Source organism: Schistocerca gregaria, chromosome 1 (assembly GCF_023897955.1).
Source record: "Schistocerca gregaria isolate iqSchGreg1 chromosome 1, iqSchGreg1.2, whole genome shotgun sequence".
Taxonomy (NCBI): domain Eukaryota; kingdom Metazoa; phylum Arthropoda; class Insecta; order Orthoptera; family Acrididae; genus Schistocerca; species Schistocerca gregaria.
Window position 1 is genome coordinate 501,401,358 of NC_064920.1, and position 20,125 is coordinate 501,421,482.

Below are 20,125 nucleotides of genomic sequence, written 5' to 3' on the forward strand. Positions count from 1 at the left end.
CCATTTGGGTTGTGTTGTCACATCCTTTTCACATCAAAGTTTGTCCCTCCTATTGAAGGTTCACAGTCATCAACCAGATCTTCAATTTCATTGAACATGAAGTCCCCATCATTGATCTGTGCCTCAGAACTGTAGTAGGGCTTAATACAGAGCACATGAACGATTTCTCTGTGCCTTTGTCTTCTTGATGAAGGGACGTAATCCACAATTTCATAGTGTGATGTCCAACAAGCAATGAAGGTTATGATACAGCCCTTCGTGGTTTAGAAATTTTTACAATTGTTTCACCTTTTGCATATGCATTAAACTCCATAGCACATTCCCTGGGCTGTATCTCACAGGACAGTGTTTGGCATTACAATGCTCCTGGTCCATCACTTGGATGTCCAAGGATTGTATATATATATGGGCCAGTCCTTGTCATGAGATGTTTCATGTAGTCATTGCAGAATGTTCGTCTGTCTTTGGTTTTCCTTAAAGTGGTTTGAGTAGAGACAAAGTCAGTGATACCCGCTTTTGATTCTGTCAAGAATCTTCTCAAATTCCACCTGACCAAATGATGGATCATCATGGAAAAACTTTAGGGCAGCTGGCCATAAGTGAGCTTTGGTGACAAGCAACCATTTTCACCCCATTGGCCCATAGTTCCTCATATACAGTGTTCCATTTACTAATTGTAATTCTCCTTTGCTTCATTCCTCCACCTCCAAGGCTTTCATCATTTTCAGCAATGCTGGATTTTCCCTCTGTCCAGCAGCAATGTTACTTAATGCACTGATGACAGATATTTAGTCCACCTGCTGTTTTATACCAAAGGATTCCTTGAAAGACAGTCAGCATCTTTATGTTGCATCTGTTGTTTGTGTATCACTATGACATCATACTCCTGAAACCTCAGTCCCCATCTTAGCATCTGACCTGAGGATCTTTCAGACTTGTCAGCCAATGTAGAGAGTGGTAATTTGTCAGAATTGTTTATCAAAAAAATATAGCCAAAACTAGTTCATGGTCCAAACAGTTGCAAGGTACTCTTTCTCACTTACAGAGTAGTTCATCTTGGACTTCATTTGATACATAAGCTATCGGTTTTTGAACATCATCTTGAATATGTACTGAAACTGCACCTGTTCCATAACCTCTAGCCCAGGTGCGAAGTCCTGTCTTGACCTTCTTGTCATATAATGCAAAAGCTGGAGAAGATGTTTCTTGCACCACATTCCAGGAAAATTTGGCATCTGGTGGTACAAGATAAGTTTCTCACATCATAAATGTGCCTCTGACTCAGAAAATCTGTGACTACTTTTATTTTGTCCGAATCAAGACAGACTCCATTGTAATCAACTAGATGCCCCAAGATTTTTATTTCAGAGCGATGATGAGGGACTTTCTTTAGATTCAGACCGAGGTTTGCAGCCTGAAGACACTTCAAAACAATTGTCACATGGCTCAGATATTCTTCAAATGTTTTCAAAAACACGATAGTGTCATTAAAATAACAATGACACATCACCCATTTAAAAAGTTGAAGCAGGTTTTCCATCATAAGCTCGAAACTGGCTGTGGCATTAATGAATCAAACAGCATTACCTTGAACACATAGAGACCATCAGGAGTTAAGGAGGCTGTCTTTTCCCATCCAACTTCTTCAAATTTTATTTTGCAGTAGCTGATATGTCTGTGGTTGACAAATATTTTGTTTTTTCAAGCAGACAAATGTATCCTCAGTGGATTGACATATTTTTTCATGGCCATTTTCAGTTATCAGCAGCCAATGCAGAAATGCTATGTGCCATCCTTTTTCTTCATAAGGACCACAGGAGAGGACCAAGTACACTCTGAAGGTTCGCTGATCTCATCTTGCAGCATCGTCTCCATTTCATACCGAGTATCCAGGGAGAGCATTAGGAAATGATTGACAGGAATGGGGGAAAGAAATAGAAGTAGAATGGGTAGCTTTGAGGATTGAAATAGTGAAGGCAGCAGAGAATCAAGTGGGTAAAAAGATGAGGGATAGTAGAAATCCTTCAGTAACAGAAGATATATTGAATTTAATTGATGAAAGGAGAAAATGTACAAATGCAGTAAATGAAGCAGGCAAAAAGGAATGCAAATGTCTTGAAAACGAGATTGACATGAAGTGCAAAATGGCTAAACAGGGATTGCTAGAGGACAAATGTAAGGATGTAGAGGCATATCTCACTAGGGGTAAGATAGATACTGCCTACAGGAAAATTAGAGAGACCTTTGATGAAACCACTTGTATGAATATCAAGAGCTCAGATGGAAACCCAGTTCTGAACAAGGAAGGGAAAGCAGAAAGGTGGAAGGAGTATATAGAGGGTCTATACAAGGGCGATGTACTTGAGGGCAATATTATGGAAATGGAAGAGCATATAGATCAAGATGAAATGGGAAATACGATACTACGTGAAGAGTTTGACAGAGCACTGAAAGACCTAATTTGAAACAAGGCCCATGGAGTAGATAACATTCCATTAGAACTACTGACAGCCTTGGGAGAGCCAGCCCTGACAAAACTCTACCATCTGGTGAGCAAGATGTATGAGACAGGCGAATTACCCTCAGACTTCAAGAAGAATATAATAATTCCAATCCCAAAGATAGCAGTTGTTGACAGATGTGAAAATGACCAAACTATCAGTTTAATAAGTCACAGCTACAAAATACAAACCTGAATTCTTTACAGATGAATGGAAAAACTGGTAGAAGCTGACCTTGGGGAAGATCGGTTTGGATTAAGCAGAAATGTTGGGACGCATGAGGCAATACTGACCCTATAACTTATCTTAGAAGATATATTACAGAAAGGCAAACCTACATTTCTAGCATTTGTAGACTTAGAGGAAGCTTTTGACAAAGTTGACTGGAATGCTCTCTTTCAAATTCTGAAGGTGGCAGGGGTAAAATACAGGGAGTAAAAGGCTAGTTACAACTTGTACAGAAACCAGATGGCAGTTATGAGTCAAGGGGCATGGAAGGGAAGCAGTGGTTGAGAAGGTAGTGAGAGAGATTTGTAGCCTATCCTCAATGTTATTCAATCTGTATATCGAGCAAGCAGTAAAGGAAACAAAAGAAAAATTCAGAGTAGGAATTAAAATCCATGGAGAAAAATAAAAACTTTGAGGCTCACTGATGACATTGTAATTCTATCAGAGACAGCACAGGGCCTGGAAGAGCAGTTGAACAGAATGGACAGTGTCGTGAACATCAACAAAAGTAAAACGAGGATAATGGAGTGTAGTCAAATTAAGTCGGCTGATGCTGCAGGAATTAGATTAGGAAATGAGACACTTACAGTAGTAGATGAGTTTTGTTATTTGGGGAGCAAAATAACTGATGATGGTCGAAGTAGAGAGGGTATAAAATATAGACTGGTGATAGCAAGGAAAGCATTTCTTGTTAACATCGAGTATAGATTTAAGTGTCGGGAAGTCTTTTCCGAAAGTATTTGTGTGGAGTGTAGCCATGAATGGAAGTGAATCATGGACGATAAATAGTTTGGACAAGAAGAGAATAGAAGCTTTAGAAATGTGGTGCTGCAAAAGAATGCTGAAGATTATACGGGTAGATCACATAACTAATGAGGAGGTACTGAATAGAATTGGGGAGAAGGGAAATTTGTGGGGCAACTTGACTAGAAGAAGGGATCAGTTGGTAGGACATGTTCTGAGGCATCAAGGGATCACCAATTGAGTATTGGAGAGCAGAGTGGAGGGTAAAAGTCATAGAGGGAGACTAAGAGATGAATACACTAAGCAGATTCAGAAGGTGTAAGTTGAGAGATGAAGAAGCTTGCACAGGATAGAGTAGCATGGAGAGCTGCATCAAACAAGTCTCTGGACTGAATATCGTAACAACAACATCCAGTATTCAGCTGGCAACATTCTATACAAGCACTGGCTAATTGTTGGATGATCCCCTTGATATGTTTTTTTACCATGGGCTATGTTGCCTGTCTTTTGTCCATTCTGGATTTGAAAACTGTCAAAGACTGGCGCAGCATACTAAGGCTCACCAACATTGTTCCTGGGTCAGGCCAGATCCTGTTGTTGACAGTTTGTCATAACAGCATTTTGTGTGGACGTACTGCATCCTCCTGTGTGTGCTACAGTATTGTGGTGCCCTTTTTCAATAGGACAATGCTCATCCACACCTGGCATGTGTGTCTATCAAGTGTCTGCATAATCTTGAGGTACACCATTGGCTGTGTGTGGAGCCAGTTCAGATGACTCGATCCAGTGCCAGTATCCAGGATATCAAGTGGACCAGCTTGCATCAGGATAGTATCCAACATCTTTATGACACACATCCTAACCATGTCAGCATGCATTCAGGTGAGATGGGGTGCATTGTTATATTGATAAATGGGCTAACATTGCCAAATTCTTTGTAAATTTGACTCTATTTTGTAATCACTTATATAACTTCAGTTACCTTCTCAGTCAGTGAAATTACATTTTGTTCCCTTCTCTCCTTCTGGGTGCATCACATTTTTGTTGGCAATGTATTTTCTTGTTAATCGAGCCAGCAAGCAGTTTTACTGTTTACCTGTCAGTCATGGGTTCTCCTTTCGAACAAGTAAGCAATCACTACTATGATAGAAACTAAATTCTTTCTTATTAGTAACCACAAATGCCATTAGAGAGTAAACTTGTAGGCACATGAATGTAAGGATCCCAAAGACCTTGTAGAAGTATCGTAATCTTCATTTCTTTCCTTATGTTTCCATAACTGTTGCTGTTAGTAACTTTCTTCTATTTGCTGTAATCTTTTTGTTGTTGTTGTTGTTATTATTGTGAGTGACAAGTATATCAATTTACAGAAATTCTGTTTGTGTATTATGCTGCTGAATGACAGTATGCCTGACTGTAATTCATTTGTTTTAGGTGTCTTTGTACGATCGGCATTGTGGATAAATGACAGAAGCTGGCTGCAGCCCCCTGATACCTCACAAAATGTTCTTGCTTGTGCAGTTATTTCAGTAAGTTCTTATAATTTGTTTAGCATTGATCAATTGTATAAACATTACTTTATAACAAGTCACTTACTTTCAGTGAAAAGATTGAGAGGAGCAAACACTAAAAAAATCTTAAATAATTACTCTAAACAAAGGTAGAATTATTGTAACTCTACAGCTAAGTAAACTGTCTCCCTTTCTCTCCCACCACCCCTCTCTCTCACTCATAGAGACACCCAAACACACACTCCCATGGCCACAGCAAGACTAATTACTAATACTCAGTTTTTGAAAGAAGTTGCCTATTTGATGGAGGTGGGCAGAGGCAGGGAAGGATGCAAGGAGAGGGTAGCAGGAAAGAGGCAGGTCTGATTATGTTGCTGCAGAAGACAAAAAGAGTAAAGAGGCTATAACAAAAAGATATGTAAGAAAAGGGGAAGGGGCAAAAGAGTAGGGGAGAAAAAGGAGAAAGGTGAAGGTGAAGAGGGAGAAAGGGAGGGGAGAGAGAAGAAAGAAGAGTCAGATAGCAGAGAGAGAGAGAGAGAGAGAGAGAGAGAGAGAGAGAGAGAGAGAGAGAGAGAGTGGTGGGAAGAGGTGGTGTATGATCTGGATGGAGAAGGAGTGGTGTGGAATAAGATAGTAGGGAAAAGGTAAAGTTAGGCAATGGGAACAGATTCGCAGAGATTTGGACCTAGAGGGCTGCTAGAGTGCAGGATGTATTTGAGGGAGAATTCCCTCATCTGCATTTTGCCACAGTTTGGCAGAAACCAGTCATGTGAGTAGACAGTTGGTTACTTGTCATTCCACATTGAATGCTTCACTGTAATTGCACCTTAGCTGTTACATATCAACTATAGTTAGTGGCTGCCTTTCCCTTACACTGTATAAATTCTCACATTCATGTGACGTGTATACCGAGGTAAGAGTGCTGCCCTCAACTTGATGCTGAATGTACCAAAACTTCTATAAACAAATCTTTCATTGTTACTTTATCTTGTAAAGCAGTTAATTTCTGGCACCAGTATTCAACATGCAATAGTTACAATGTGAAATGCTTTGCTTTCTGATTTTTGTCTTGTAGGCATGGATACAATACTTTTACACAGCTACCTGGATTTGGACCCTTTGCTATGCTGTGGATGTTCGTCTTGTCCTGAAAGAGCGTGAAGGGTACCCTGTGTGGTACCATACTGCTTCTTGGCTAATACCTGGAGTGCTCACATCAGTTGGGCTCTCCATATTATACAGTCCTGATATAAAGTAAGTATGTTTCTGGATCATTGCCCAATCAGTTTTAGCTAAAGATACAATAATTTGTGAGCTGGAGATTGTTCATATATTGTACTATGACTTGGTGTAGTTAGATTGATTTCGGTGACATTTAGCAATTTTCAAATATTTTTATTATGTTGATATGTTTCCTAATGATAAATTATTGCAGTTTGTTTCATTTCAACAATACGTTATTTGCTAGGCATAAACATGCCCAAAACATATTTAATTTTTCAAATGGAAGCTGCTATTGAACACATGTTAAAAGAAAAGTGTCATAAATGTCAATAACTTCCTCTGCTACTTGTACTCAAACTGAACATAGAGAATGAGATTGTTTCTCCTAATCATTTTGCTCCTTTTCAGCCTCCTACAGTTCTCTTTCTGTTACATAAATGTTTAAATTGATGATAGTTTTTACTATTTTTCTGCCATTAAAACTGCCTTTCATTGTTATGTGTTTCATTCTCTTAACTGTGTGTCTATTCCGTCTATGTTGGATTGTTATTTAGGAAGCAGCATTGTGCCTGACATTTTGGTTTGTAGGCATGGTAATGAAAATTTGTTCAGCTATCAGTTAAGAGCTATTGAGAATGACACAAAGGTCATAACTGGTCTAGCTAACAACAATTATATGCATTGACTGCTAACCTCTGTAGTCCTTTGCTGACTATGAGTAACCTGCACTCTGATAGCATCTGGATTCCAGCTTACCAGTGTAGATGCTACTTCCCTGTAGACCACTATCAAATGCTACTTTTCCCACTGTCCTTATGACTCTAAACCCACCACCTCATTCCATCTTTATGATCAAGACCAAGGATGAAGACACTGTACTGTCATTTCCCCACAGTGACAAACATCTTCTCTCCCATTTGCTTCATCTGGTCCTCCTCAGTCCCTCACACCACCTTCCTGGATGGCGACCACCCTCCAGTGTCTCCCTCCAAACCTCTGTCCATATGAAACTCATTAACTGTAAACAGTAGCTGCATTTCAAGAGCTGTCATCTGTCCACACCAAAAAATCACTGCCATACAGTCTGGCCACTTGTGGATAGCACATCTGCAGTGACAAGAATTCCATTGCCCAATGTGCTGAAGATCTCAGTAATGCCTTCACAGACAAGCACTATCTACATCTACATGATTACTCTGGTATTTACAGTAAAGTGTCTGGTAGAGGGTTCAATGAACAACTTTCAAGCTGTCTCTCTACCGTTCCACTCTCAAACAGCGTGCGGGAAAGCAAACAGTTAAATTTTTCTGTGCGAGCCCTGATTTCTCTTATTTTATTGTGATGATCATTTCTCCCTATGTGGGTTGGTGCCAACAGAATGTTCTCACAATCGGAGGAGAAAATTGGTGACTGAAGTTTCATGGAAAGATCCTATCGCAATCAAAAATGCCATTGTTTTAATGATTGGCACTCCAGTTCACGTATCATTTATGTGGCACCATCTCCCCTATTTTGTGATAGTACAAAACAAACTGCTCTTCTTTGTACTTTTTCAATGTCATCTATAGTCCCACCTGAAACGGGTCCCACACCAAACAGCTATACTCCAGAATAGAGCGGACAAGTGTGGTGTAAGCAGTTTCTTTAGTAGAGCTGTTACACCTTCTAAGTGATCTGCCAATGAATCGCAGTCTGTGGTTTGCTCTACCCACAACATTATCTCAGTGATTGTTCCAATTTAGGTTACCCTAAATCCCTAAGTATTTAGTTGAATTTACAGGCTTCAGATTTGTGTGACTTACCGCGTAATCAAAATTTAGTGGATTTCTTTTAGCACTCATGTGAATAACTTCACACTTTTCTTTATTCAGTGTCAATTGCCACTTTTTGCACCATACAGATATGTTATCTAAATCATTTTGCAATTCATTTTGGTCATCTAATGACTTTACAAGATGGTAAATGACAGCATCGTCTGCAAACAATCTAAGACAGCTACTGAGTTTGTCTCCTATGTCATTAATATACAAGGGTCACTCCAAATGAAATGCATACTATTTTGTAAAAATACAGTTTTCATTCTGCATGTGAAAGTCTCATTGTTTGTAGATACATCCTTCCCGCTTGTTTTCAAACTCAGTTCAACCTGTTCCCCTGAGTGGTGCCGTCACAGCATGTCTTCAAGAAGGCTGCTACACTTGACATTCGTCAGAATCAACTCGCTGTATAGAATTCCTGTGCTGTGAAAACGAGACTGTGGGAAACATCCACAAGAGGTTGAAAAAGGTGTATGGAAATGCTACTGTCAATCGCAGTACAGTTAGTCTGTGGACAAGCAGGTTATGTGATGAAAGCGGGCATAGCAATATTGAGGATTGTCCTCGCAGCAGCAGGCCTTGTACTGCACACACTCCAGACACTGTGGAGAGAGTTAACGAATTGGTGACTGCTGACAGACGCATCACAGTGAACGAATTGTCATGCTATGTTGGGATAGGGGAAGGAAGTGTTTGCAGATTACTGAAAATGTTGGCGTTAAAAAAGGTTAGTGCCAGATGGATTCCCAGGATGTTGACAGTGGCTCACAAAGAAACTAGAAAAATGGTATGCAGCGAACTTTTGGAACAGTACGAGAATGGTGGAGATGAATTTCTTGGAAGAATTGTGACATGGCTCCATCATTTTTCACCAGAGATGAAGAGGCAATCAATGGAGTGGCATCATTCAAATCCACACAAGGAAAAAAAAAATCAAAACCACACCTTCTGCTAGAAAAGTTATGGCTACGGCATTTTTCGATTCCAAAGGACACTTGCTTGTGGACATCATGCCAATTGGAACCACCATAAATTCTGATGCATATGTGATGACACTGAAGAAACTTCCAGCTCGACTGAGTTGTGTTTGACCACATCAGCAAAAGCAGGATGTTTTGCTGTTGCACGACAATGCACGGCCACATGTCAGTCAAAAAACCATGGAAGCAATCACAAAACTTGGATGGACAACACTGAAACACCCACCTTACAGTCCTGACCTGGCTTCATGTTACTACCATATCTTTGGGAAACTGAAAGACTCTTCGTGGAACAAGGTTTGAAGATGATGACTGCCTTGTGCACGCTGCCAAACAGTGCCCCAACAGGTTGGTCCAGAGTTTTACTGTGCGGGTATACAGGCGCTGGTTCCCAGATAGCACAAGGCAGTTGAGAGGGGTGGAAATTATGTGGAGAAATGAAAATATTGTTCATAAAGGCTGTATCTACACACTGTACAACTTTCAAACTTGTAGAATAAAAGATGGATTTTTTAAAAAAATAGTGTGCATTTCTTTTGGTGTAACCCTCATAGATCAGGAACAATACAGGGCCTATAACACTTCCGGATATTACTTCTGTTTAACTCAATGACTTTCCATCTGTTATTACAAACTGTGACCTTTCTGATTGGAAATCATGAATCCATTTGCACAGCTGAGGTGATATTCCTTAGGCACACAGTTTGGTTAGAAGAGGCTTATGAGGAATGGTGTCAAAAGCCTTCTGGAAATCTATCACTCAAACTTAGTCTGCAAACAGGTTTCCCATGCCATAGTCACACTTACACAAGCCTCTAATCGTCCAACTGCCCCCAGAAAACAGCTGCAAGCAGAAACCCTCCACCCATTATCATCCTGGATTAGAACAACTGAACCATATCTTTCAAACTACTGAATATAACATTCAGAAATGAAGAATGTCCCACAATTCCTTCCAAAGTTATATTCCTCTGAACACCTAAGCTACACAATGACCTTGTCAATCCTTACACTACATCTATTCCCAAGCCATTATCATGCAGGTCACTCCCCTGTGGCCCCTTATGGGTTCTGAGGTAAGAATAGGCCTGCGGAATTCCTGCTTGTCGTAAGAGGCGACTAAAAGGAGTCTCAAAAGTTTCGGCCTTATGTGATGGTCCCCTGTCGGGTTTGCCCTCCATATCTCAAAATTCTTTCAAAGAGTGGGTCAATTGGGGAAGGGTACCTCACTTGGTGCATTGTGTCCATCTTGCGGTCAGACCTTTCACCAGCCTATTTGTCATTGCATTGCTGTCCTGCCCGCTCTCCATCTCTTGGGCATGGATATGTTCCTGCATGCACTTTGCACCATGCGATGTGCAGTGCCACTTTCTGCACTGACGGCGATTATGGACTACATGTCACCTAACATCCAGCATGGTAACCAGTCCGTTGTGGTGGGGCCGCCATATACCCTGTTGGTTGTAGCCCCCTGACAACACTGGGATTCCTCTACTGATGCCTGCGCAGTTTACTCCCCACGTATGCCAAGGAGTAGATGCCCATCTCCCTGGGGCATCAGGACTCCCGGCCATGGCCATCCTGCCAGGTGGCCCTTGCTGTGGCTGGGTAGCGCCCATGGGGAGGACCCTTGGTCGGAGTAGGTGGCATCAGGGCAGATGACACACAATGAAGCATGGCACATCATCTCTTGCTGGTGGCTAGCCACCAGCAGTCTGTAAGCGTTCAAGGGCTCATTTAAAAGCTAATGTGTATGACCCCAAATCATTCCCCTCTCTGGCTACACCGTGGGAATAACAAAAGGCTGTGAATGACAGTGAAACATATTCGCCCCAGTATCTTGACAGTACCAGAGCTGATGGGGATGCCTTTGTATCCGTGAAGCCTCAGTTCTTTGTAGAGCATTTAGAGGACAAGTTTGAGGAGGTGTAGGGCTTGTCCAAAATGCTATCCAGTTCGGTATTGATAAAAACAGCATCCTCTGCCCAGTCACAGGCCTTGCTCTCTTGTAATAAGCTGGAGGATGTTTCAGTTACTATCATGCCCCCATAAAAGTTTAAACACGGTCCATGGCATTATTTTCCTCAGGGATCTCCTTTTAGAGTCCAATGATGAGCTGCGCGCCAACTTAGAGCGACGAGGTGTCCATTTCGTCCAGCGCATCCACTGGGGTCCGAGGGATCATCAAGTTGCCACCGGTGCCTGCATTTTGGTCTTCGAGGGTGACACATTACGTGAGAAGGTCAAGGTGATGGTCTACTGGTGTGATGTAAAGCCATATATCCCTCCCCCGATGCGGTGCTTCAAGTGTTGGAAGTTTGGCCATATGTCTTCCCGCTGTGCTTCCTGCCTCATGTGTCACAATTGTGGTCGTCCATCCCATCATGATACTCCATGTGCCCCGCCTCCCATCTGTGTCAACTACGAAGAGCACCATCCCCCTTGCTCACTGGACTGTCCAATTCTCCAAAAGGAAAGGAAAATAATGGAATACAAGACCCTCGACTGACTGACATACACTGAGGCTAAGTGGAAATTTGATTGGCTACATCTGGTGTGCATGACATCATCTTATGCCGCCACTGTCACTCCTCCTACAGTTCCATTAGCTCCAACACTTCCAGTCAGCTCTCAGAGTCGAAGGACCACACCTGTCCCCTTGATGGTGTGGGGCACTTCACTCCCTGTTGTTCCTGCTCCATCTACTTCAGGAGCAACACCCCCCCTCCAACCATCAGTTCCCCTTTCCCAGCCAGAGAATCGTAAGACTTCTTTGGCTCCTCTCACCAGAAAGGGGTCCCTTGGGGACCTCCCTTCACAAGTTCCGACCGGTTTAAAAGTGGACACCTGCAAGTGGCTCAAACAACAACCAGTCACTGGTCATAGGTCCTCACAGTCGTCGTCCGTCCCTGAGACTGACCCAGTGAAGCCCTCCCAGCCTGAATCACCAAAGGCACAGCGAGAGAAGCTGAAAAAGAATCCCAAGAATCCTGACATTGTGGTGGCACCCATCCCACCGCTTCCTACAAGCTCAGCGTCTGAGGACGAGGTCGAGATTCAGGCGTCTGCTGAAGACCTGGATCTCACCGGTCCCTCAGACGCCACGGATGTCACTTGCGCCGGTACTGAATTGGTGGCAGTGAGTGAACAAGCGGCATAAACTGCCTTCCCAGTCCCTTCACGCCTTTCTCAGCCATGAACAATACCATCCTCCAGTGGAACTGTAGTGGTTTCTTCCACCATCTAGCCACCAAGTGAGGTGGCACAGTGGTTAGACACTTTGACTTCCATTCGGGAGGACGACAGTTCAATCCCGCGTCTGGCCATCCTGATTTAGGTTTTCCGTGATTTCCCTAAGTTGCTCTAGGCAAATGCCGGGATGGTTTCTTTGAAAGTGCACGGCTGACTTCCTTCCCTGTCCTTCCCTAACCCGATGAGACCGATGACCTTGCTGTCTGGTCTCCATCCCCAAACAACCCAACCCCCCCACCATCTAGCTGAGCTCCGACAACTTATCAGCCTTCACCCTTTCTTCTGCATTGCTCTTCAGAAAACTTGGTTTCCAGCAATGCGAACCCTCGCCCTGTGTGGCTATCGAGGTTATTATAAGAACCGAGCTGGTTATGAAAGGGTGTCTGGTGGCGCCTGCATCTATGTCCTTGACTCTCTTCACAGCGAGTCTGTCCCTCTACAATCACCTTTAGAGGCTGTTGCTGTTCAGGTGTGGACGCCACAGGCTGTTACCGTCTGCAGTCTTTACCTTCCACCAGATGGTGATGTCACGCAGCATGTCCTGGCTGCACTGATAGCCCATTTGCCGCTACCTTTCATGTTACTGGGCGACTTCAATGCCCATAACCCTCTGTGGTGTGGGTCAGTGGCAACAGGTCGAGGTGCCACCGTTGAGCATGTATTGGCACAGCTCGATCTTTCCATTTTAAATGATGGTGCCTTCACACATTTCAGTGTGGCACATGGCACATACTCCATCATCATCCTTTCGATCTGCAGCTCTAGCCTCTTACCTTCTGTCCAATGGAGCGTGCATGATGACCTGTGTGGTAGTGACCACTTTCCAATGTTACTGTCACTGCCACAGCGTCACTCTTCTGGTTGCCCTAGCAGATGGGCTATGAATAAGGCTGACTGGGACTTGTTCTCCTCCATTGCCACTATTGAGCCTCTCTCTAATGATGCCATTGATGCGGTGGTTCACTCGGTCACCACCAGCGTTGTTACTGCCGCAGAATCTGCCATTCCCCGTTCTTCTGGGTCCCCTCAGCGGAGGACTGTGCCTTGGGCGTCGCCTTTGATTGCCGAGGCAATTAAAGATCGCCGGCAAGTCCTCTAGCGTCACAAGCGGCATCCATCTTTAGAAAACCTCATTGCCTTTAAATGGCTCCATGCGCGGGCCAAAACAAGCAGGAGTGCTGGGAGTGGTATGTGTCCACCATTGCGTCCATATCTCTCCATCACAGGTCTGGGCCACAATTTGACGCCTCTATGGCTTTCGGACCCGTGTCAGTGTCCCTGCGCTCTCGCTGAATGGGGCAATTTGTACTGACTCCGACATAATTGCCAACCGCTTAGCATACCATTTTGCTCTCAGTTCCGCATCTGTGAAGTACCCACTGGCTTTCTGCTCCATTAAAGAGCTGTTGGAACATTGGAGCCTTTCATTTCACACGCACCATCCTAAATCCTACAATGTCCCAATCACTGAGAGGGAATTCCACAGTGCCCTAGCCACTTGCCCTGATACAGCTCCCGGACTAGATCGCATCCACTGTCAGATGCTGAAACACCTCTCAGTGCACTGCCAGCGATGCCTCCTCGACCTTTACAACTGTATTTGGGTTGAGAGGGAGTTTCCGTCACAATGGCGGGAAAGTATTGTTATCCCTGTATTGAAACCTGGCAAGAACCCATTGAAGGTGAACAGGTACTGCCCCATTAGCCTCACCAACGTTCTGTGCTTGAACACATGGTGAGCCGGCGGTTGAGTTAGGTACTCAAGTCTCGGGGCCTTCTAGCTCCGTCTCAGGGTGGGTTCCGTAAAGGCCGCTCTGCCACCAACAATCTGGTGAGCCTGGAGTCAGCCATCCGTACGGCATTTTCTCACTGTCAGCACCTCGTTGCTGTCTTTTTTGACATGCGGAAGGCGTACGATATGACATGGCGCCATCACATCCTCTCTACACTTCATGATTGGGGTCTTCGGGGTCCACTGCCGATTTTCCTATGAAATTTTCTGGCACATCGTACCTTCTAAGTGCAAGTCACGGCCTCCCATAGTTCTCTCCGAGTTCAGGAGAAGGGGGTACCACAGGGGTCTGTTTTAAGTGTCTACCTGTTTTTAATTGCAATTAACGGGCTCGCTGCGGCGGTGGGAACGCCTGTCTCAGTGTCCTTGTATGCTGACGGCTTCTGCCTCTACTACAGCTCTGTTGGCATTGCAGCTGCTGAACGTCAGCTGCAGGGTGCTATCCGCAAGGTGCAGTCTTGGGCTGTCGCGCATGGCCTGCAGTTTTCGGCTGCCAAGACCTGTGTTATGCATCTCTGCCGGCAATGCACAGTTCACCCTGAGCCATGGCTTTATCTTGCCGGCAGACATCTTGCTGTGGTTGAGACCCATCGTTTATTGGGTGTGGTTTTTGATGCCCGGTTGACTTGGCTCCCACATATTCGGCAGCTTAAACAGATGTGTTGGCAGCATCTTAATGCTCTGCGATGCTTGAGCCACACCGACCAATCTACTCTCTTACAGCTCTACCAGGCGTTAACCCAGCCCCGTCTGGGTTATGGGAGCCTGGCTTATGGTTCAGCATCCCCATCTGGTTGTGGGTGCTGGACCCAATCCTTCACAGCGGGATCTGTCTTACCACTGGTGCTTTCCGGATCATCCCTGTGGACAGCATACTTGTGGAGGGAGGTGTCCGTCCACTGCGGTTATGGCACCAGCATTTACTGGACACTTAAGCTGCGCATGTCTGTAGCTTGCCCGGGCATCCTAATTATCGTCTCCTGTTCCCACAGTCGGTCATCCATCTCCCAGAATGTTGGCCCCGGTCGGGTTGTACGATCGCAATCGCAGTCCACATCAGAGAGCTTCTCTCTGGGCTTAGGGTTTTCCCTCTTCCATCTCCTTTCCGGGCCGCTCTGCGAACACCCCCGTGGTGTGTGCCCCGCCCTTGCCTTTGGCTCAAATTGACACAGGGCCCGAAGGACTCAGTCCCTCCAAAGGCCTTCCGCCACCGCTTTTATTCCATCATTGCGACGTATCAGGGCTCTGGCATTGTTTACACTGATGGTTCGATGGTTGCTGGTCATGTCAGTTATGCTCTAACTCTAGGAGATCATTACGAACAACGTTCATTGCCAGCTGGCTGCAGCGTTTACATTGCTGAGCTGGTCACCATCTTTCGTGTCCTAGAGTATATCCGCTCCTGCTCAGGTGATTCATTCGTTATCTGTAGCAACTCCCTGAGCAATTTACAAGATATCGACCAGTGCTTCCCTCGCTCTCGTCTGGTGATGGCTGTCCAGGAGTCCCTCCATACTCTTGCCCGTTGTGGCTGCTCTGTGGTCTTTGTGTGGACCCCTGGTCATGTCGACATCCCAAGCAATGAACATGTTGATAGCCTGGCCAAACAGGCCACCAGTGCACAAACTCTGGACGTTGACCTCCCAGAGACTGATTTGTGAGCAGTCTTACGCGGCAAAGTTTTCGCATTGTGGGAAGCTGAATGGCGCGGTCTGACCACACCCAATAAACTCCGTGTTATCAAGGAGACGACGACTGTGTGACGGTCATCCATGCGAGCCAATCGCAGAGATTCAGTTGTCCTTTGTCGGTTCCACATTGGCCACACCCAGCTGACGCACAGTTATTTACTGCGTCGGGAGGACCCTCCTCTATGTCACTACGGGGCGGCTCTGACAGTTGCCCACATTTTATTGGCCTGTCCCCTTTTAGCCGTTGTCAGGCAGACATTTGTGCTGACTAATACGCTCCCTGCCCTTTTAACAGATGACACTGCCATGACGGGCTTAGTTTTGTGTTTTATCCAGGCAGGGGGCTTTTATCACTTAATCTAAGTGTTTGTCATTTTTTGTGTTGAGTCTGGCATTTAGCCTATGATTTTAGACTGAGTTTTTAATGTGTTTCTAGGTGGTTGGCTTTTCCTTTTTTTTGTCTCTATGGTCGGCCGACCACTGTCACTCTCTGTGTGATTTTAATTCCTTTTGTCTGGTATCTGTCTAAGTCTTTCTTGTACTGTGTCGTCTGTTGTTGTCTCCATTATTCGTTTTTATTTTGTTTGGCTGTTTTCAAGTATTGGAAAACGGGACCGATGACCGTAGCAGTCTGGTCCCTTTAATCCTCCAAACCAACCAACCAACGCCCCTGTGGTAGATCCAGGTGCAGGACCTGCCTGATGCATCCATCTTACCCTGTCAGTGGCAGGGCCACCTGTCAAAGCAGGTATATCATAACCACTGTGCTGTAACTTCTGTACAGCATTTTATCTGGGCATGACTACCAACCAGCTGTCCGCTCATATCACTGACCACTGCCAAACCATGACAAAGAACAGACCTGAATATGCAGTGTCCGAACACATTGCTGAGCACAACAAGCTTCACTTCAGTGGCTGTTTCACAACCTACACCATCTGGAACTTTCCCCTCAACACCACCTTCTTTGAACTACATAGATGGGAACTGCCCTTACAACACAGTCTTCAATCCTATAATTCATCTGTCCTCAATCTCTGCTAGCCTTTGTCCCACACCCATGTGCACCCCAGCCTCTATGACCCTCAATTTAGTCATCCTGCACTCTTGCCATTTATGAAATGTCCCTCATCTTGTGTACTATCTTCCCCTCCAAATCCACTCCTCCATGTCATTATTTTTGTTTGTTTATCTATCTATATATTAGGTTCTTGGGGACAGTGTGAGCCACAGCTACTTGGTCATGAAATGTATGGTACAGAATTTACAGAATTCTGATCAGACCGTTTATAGGTAAAGAATTAATAAAATAAAAAACTTGGTAGAGAGTATACAAATAAATAACACATTACAAAGAAAAATTCTCAACTGCTGCGAGGAATCTTGCACAGGTTAAGTGCAGTGTGCCACTTGGAATCATTTTAACTTGCATTTGAATACTTGGGGTTACCACACAATTTTTTTCACTTATTTTGGAAACCTAATAGTGCACACCTTTCTGTACATTGCATAAGGGAGTGTCATCCAAGTACATATCATGTTCCTGTCTGATATTCACTGAATGAATGTTGCAGTCACTTCTAAATGAATCATTTTTATCAGTATAAAATCCCATGGTGGAATATATGTATTGGGACAGCAGAATTAGAATTTCAAGATACCTGAACAATGTATACAGACTGATACCACAAATTAGTCTGACTCCCTTTTCTGAGCTAAGAATATTCTTCGTATTCTTGGTGGCTGCACAGAGTTCCCACAAAATATAACACCATACAAGATAAACTGATAGTAAGCTAAGTAAATAAACTTTCACATGTTATTGTTATAGACGTTCTCAAATGAAATCAAATTTTTATCATCAGATAACAATACCTCATACAGTCAAAGATTGTCAATTCTAACAGCACACCCAGACTAGCAAACTTAAGTTAAGGTTACAATGTATATATTGTTACCTCCTCCTTATTTAACATGGATATCATTAAAGGAATCTTCTGTACTGTAATAGCATTTACTTTTTGGATATTCTTGTAGGTCTCCGTCATTATTTTTCACATTTGCATCACACTTCTCCCTTCAGATTTTATTTATAATTTTCATGTCCATCTTATGTGGAGTTTTTTAAATATAGTTTTAGCCTGTGAGCAGGTAACATGTAACAAGTCTTTGTCAGTTTTGCAGCAGATTATCACAGTTGAGTCATCTGCATAAAGGATGGTTTGAGACTGAACCTGGCATGGCATATCACTTACGAGATGCAAAAATAATAGTGGCCCTAATACTTAACCTTGTGGAATGCCTAATTGTAGGTGGTGAGGTTTCAGCCAGAGAAGTATTTCTTGCCAGTGTTATTAACAAGTAGTGTTTCTTTCTGTTCGACAAATATGATGACATCCTGCTAAGAGATCTTGCTTGAAAACCATAGCTTGTCAGTTTTTGGAGAAGCAGGTCATGTTTTTCACTATCGAAGGCTTTGGTAAGGTCACAAAAGATACCTGATACATGCATTCTGAAGCAGCTGCTAACTTTTGTGACCAATTCATTTATTGCATAGGTTGTGCTGCTGTCTTTCCAGAATCTGTACTGATGGTATAAAATATTTTTGTGGGATGGATTATAATTTTCTGTCTGATCACATGCAGTTTTTTCTAATATTTTTGAAAAACTTTGTCCTAGTTCCCCATTTCACATTGCATGCCCCCCCCCCTTTTTTTTTTTTTTTTTTTTTTTTTTTTTTTTTTTTTTTTTTTTTTAATTGGCCAAACTCCACCATATTTTAATCAATCTGGAAAACATCCCTCTTCAAAAGACTGCTTGATTATGAGAGAGACTGGGTATGCAATATTGTAACAGATTATTTTTGTTGTTCTAGTGTGGGAACCTCATCCCAACCCATTTAGTTTAAATTTTCTAGGGAAATTATGATTTTTGTGACATCAGAGCTTGAAACATGGGCAAACGTAAAACCTGAGCAATTTCTGTCTGTCATACTGGGACCTGTACTTGGTGGTGAGCAGTCACAAATTTTACTACAGTTGATGAAGAAGTCATTAAAAGATTCACATAGGGCACTGAGATTATAACAGTTCTGCCATTTATCGTTAGTTTAGAGGGGCATTTTCTCTCCATTTCACTGCCAACTTCTTATAACAGACCAAACAACTTTTGATTTGTTTGTTTTTGATATTTGACATGAAATTATTGTTTGCAGTACGTTTTACTATTTTAACTATATTATCAAATTTTTATGTGTGTATTTTTATGTATGTATTTAAGAAATTTAGGATTTATATTAACTTTTACGTCCATATGCAGTTTTCCTTTCTTAATGCTACACACTTTAATTCCTTTTGTTAAACATGATCTTGTAATCAGTTAAAAAGTTATTGCAGTTGTCACTTGTTGAAATGTGTTTGATGACTAGCCACAAGATAAGGCTTAGTTTTTTAATAAATACTTCCATACTTTCTTGACAGAAGTTTCTACACCTTTTGGTGTGCAGCTGCAATTTAATTCTGGATATGATACAAATAGTGCTGCATAGCCTAATACCTTACAATATTATCAATAAACGTTAAAGCAGTTGAAATAACTCTTGCGCATTCATCAAAATTGAGATTTGTCCCATTTGTGGCTATCAGTTTCCTTAAATGTGAAGCAGATTTGTCATCAATTCTTACAGCTTGGTTTAATTCAGTACTTATAACTAGTTTCTTACACTGTTTTTCAGTTTTTAACAATGTTTCAAATTTGTATAAGAATATAGAGCTTATATGGTACCCAGGGATGTGATAAATACTAATGAATAATGTGTTATAAGTTCTGTACAACAGCTTTCAATGATTTCATAGTGTACTGAGGAATGAACTAGTATGCAAGAGCTTCACTGCCCCTTACCTCTACAAATCTTTTAACAGTTTGTAGCCCTTAAGTTCTCTGAGGATGCTGATATTTTCAGTTTTAAACCAATGTTCATTTACACACATTACATTTACTGACTGTTTAATTCCTTCTAATAGGATTTGTATATCACAAAGATCACTGATCATTCTGATTACAAGATAAAGAAGCTCCCACCTGTATATTGAACACTTCTTTTGGATTGTTAGTGTTTCACAAGTTTCCCTTTCTGTGAGCATTTGAGATGATCACTTGTTTGTTTTTGCTACTGCTTTCACATATATTTAGTCAACAGCTTTGATCACATCTGATGTGAGTATCTTTTACCAGATTGATTCAGGTGTTGTCCGTGCATTATGAAACAGCTTTTTCATAACTATTGATGTCAAGAAGTCTTATGTTTTTACACTCTGAACAGGTGTGTTTGGATTTTTTATTCATTTTTTTTATCTATTCACGTAAGACCAGTCTTCCAGACAAAA

The 20,125-nt window shown here is 42.8% G+C and overlaps 1 protein-coding gene across 1 annotated transcript in view; it reads left to right on the plus strand.

The window, feature by feature from the left end:
* Nucleotides 1-20,125, plus strand: part of LOC126354053 (G-protein coupled receptor 143-like) — a 132,465-nt gene that overhangs the window by 93,022 nt on the left and 19,318 nt on the right. Inside the window, exons 3-4 of the mRNA XM_050003412.1 lie at nt 4,908-5,002; nt 6,060-6,238. Of these exons, the coding sequence (XP_049859369.1) occupies nt 4,908-5,002; nt 6,060-6,238 (274 nt within the window). The remainder of the gene's footprint in view (nt 1-4,907; nt 5,003-6,059; nt 6,239-20,125) is intronic.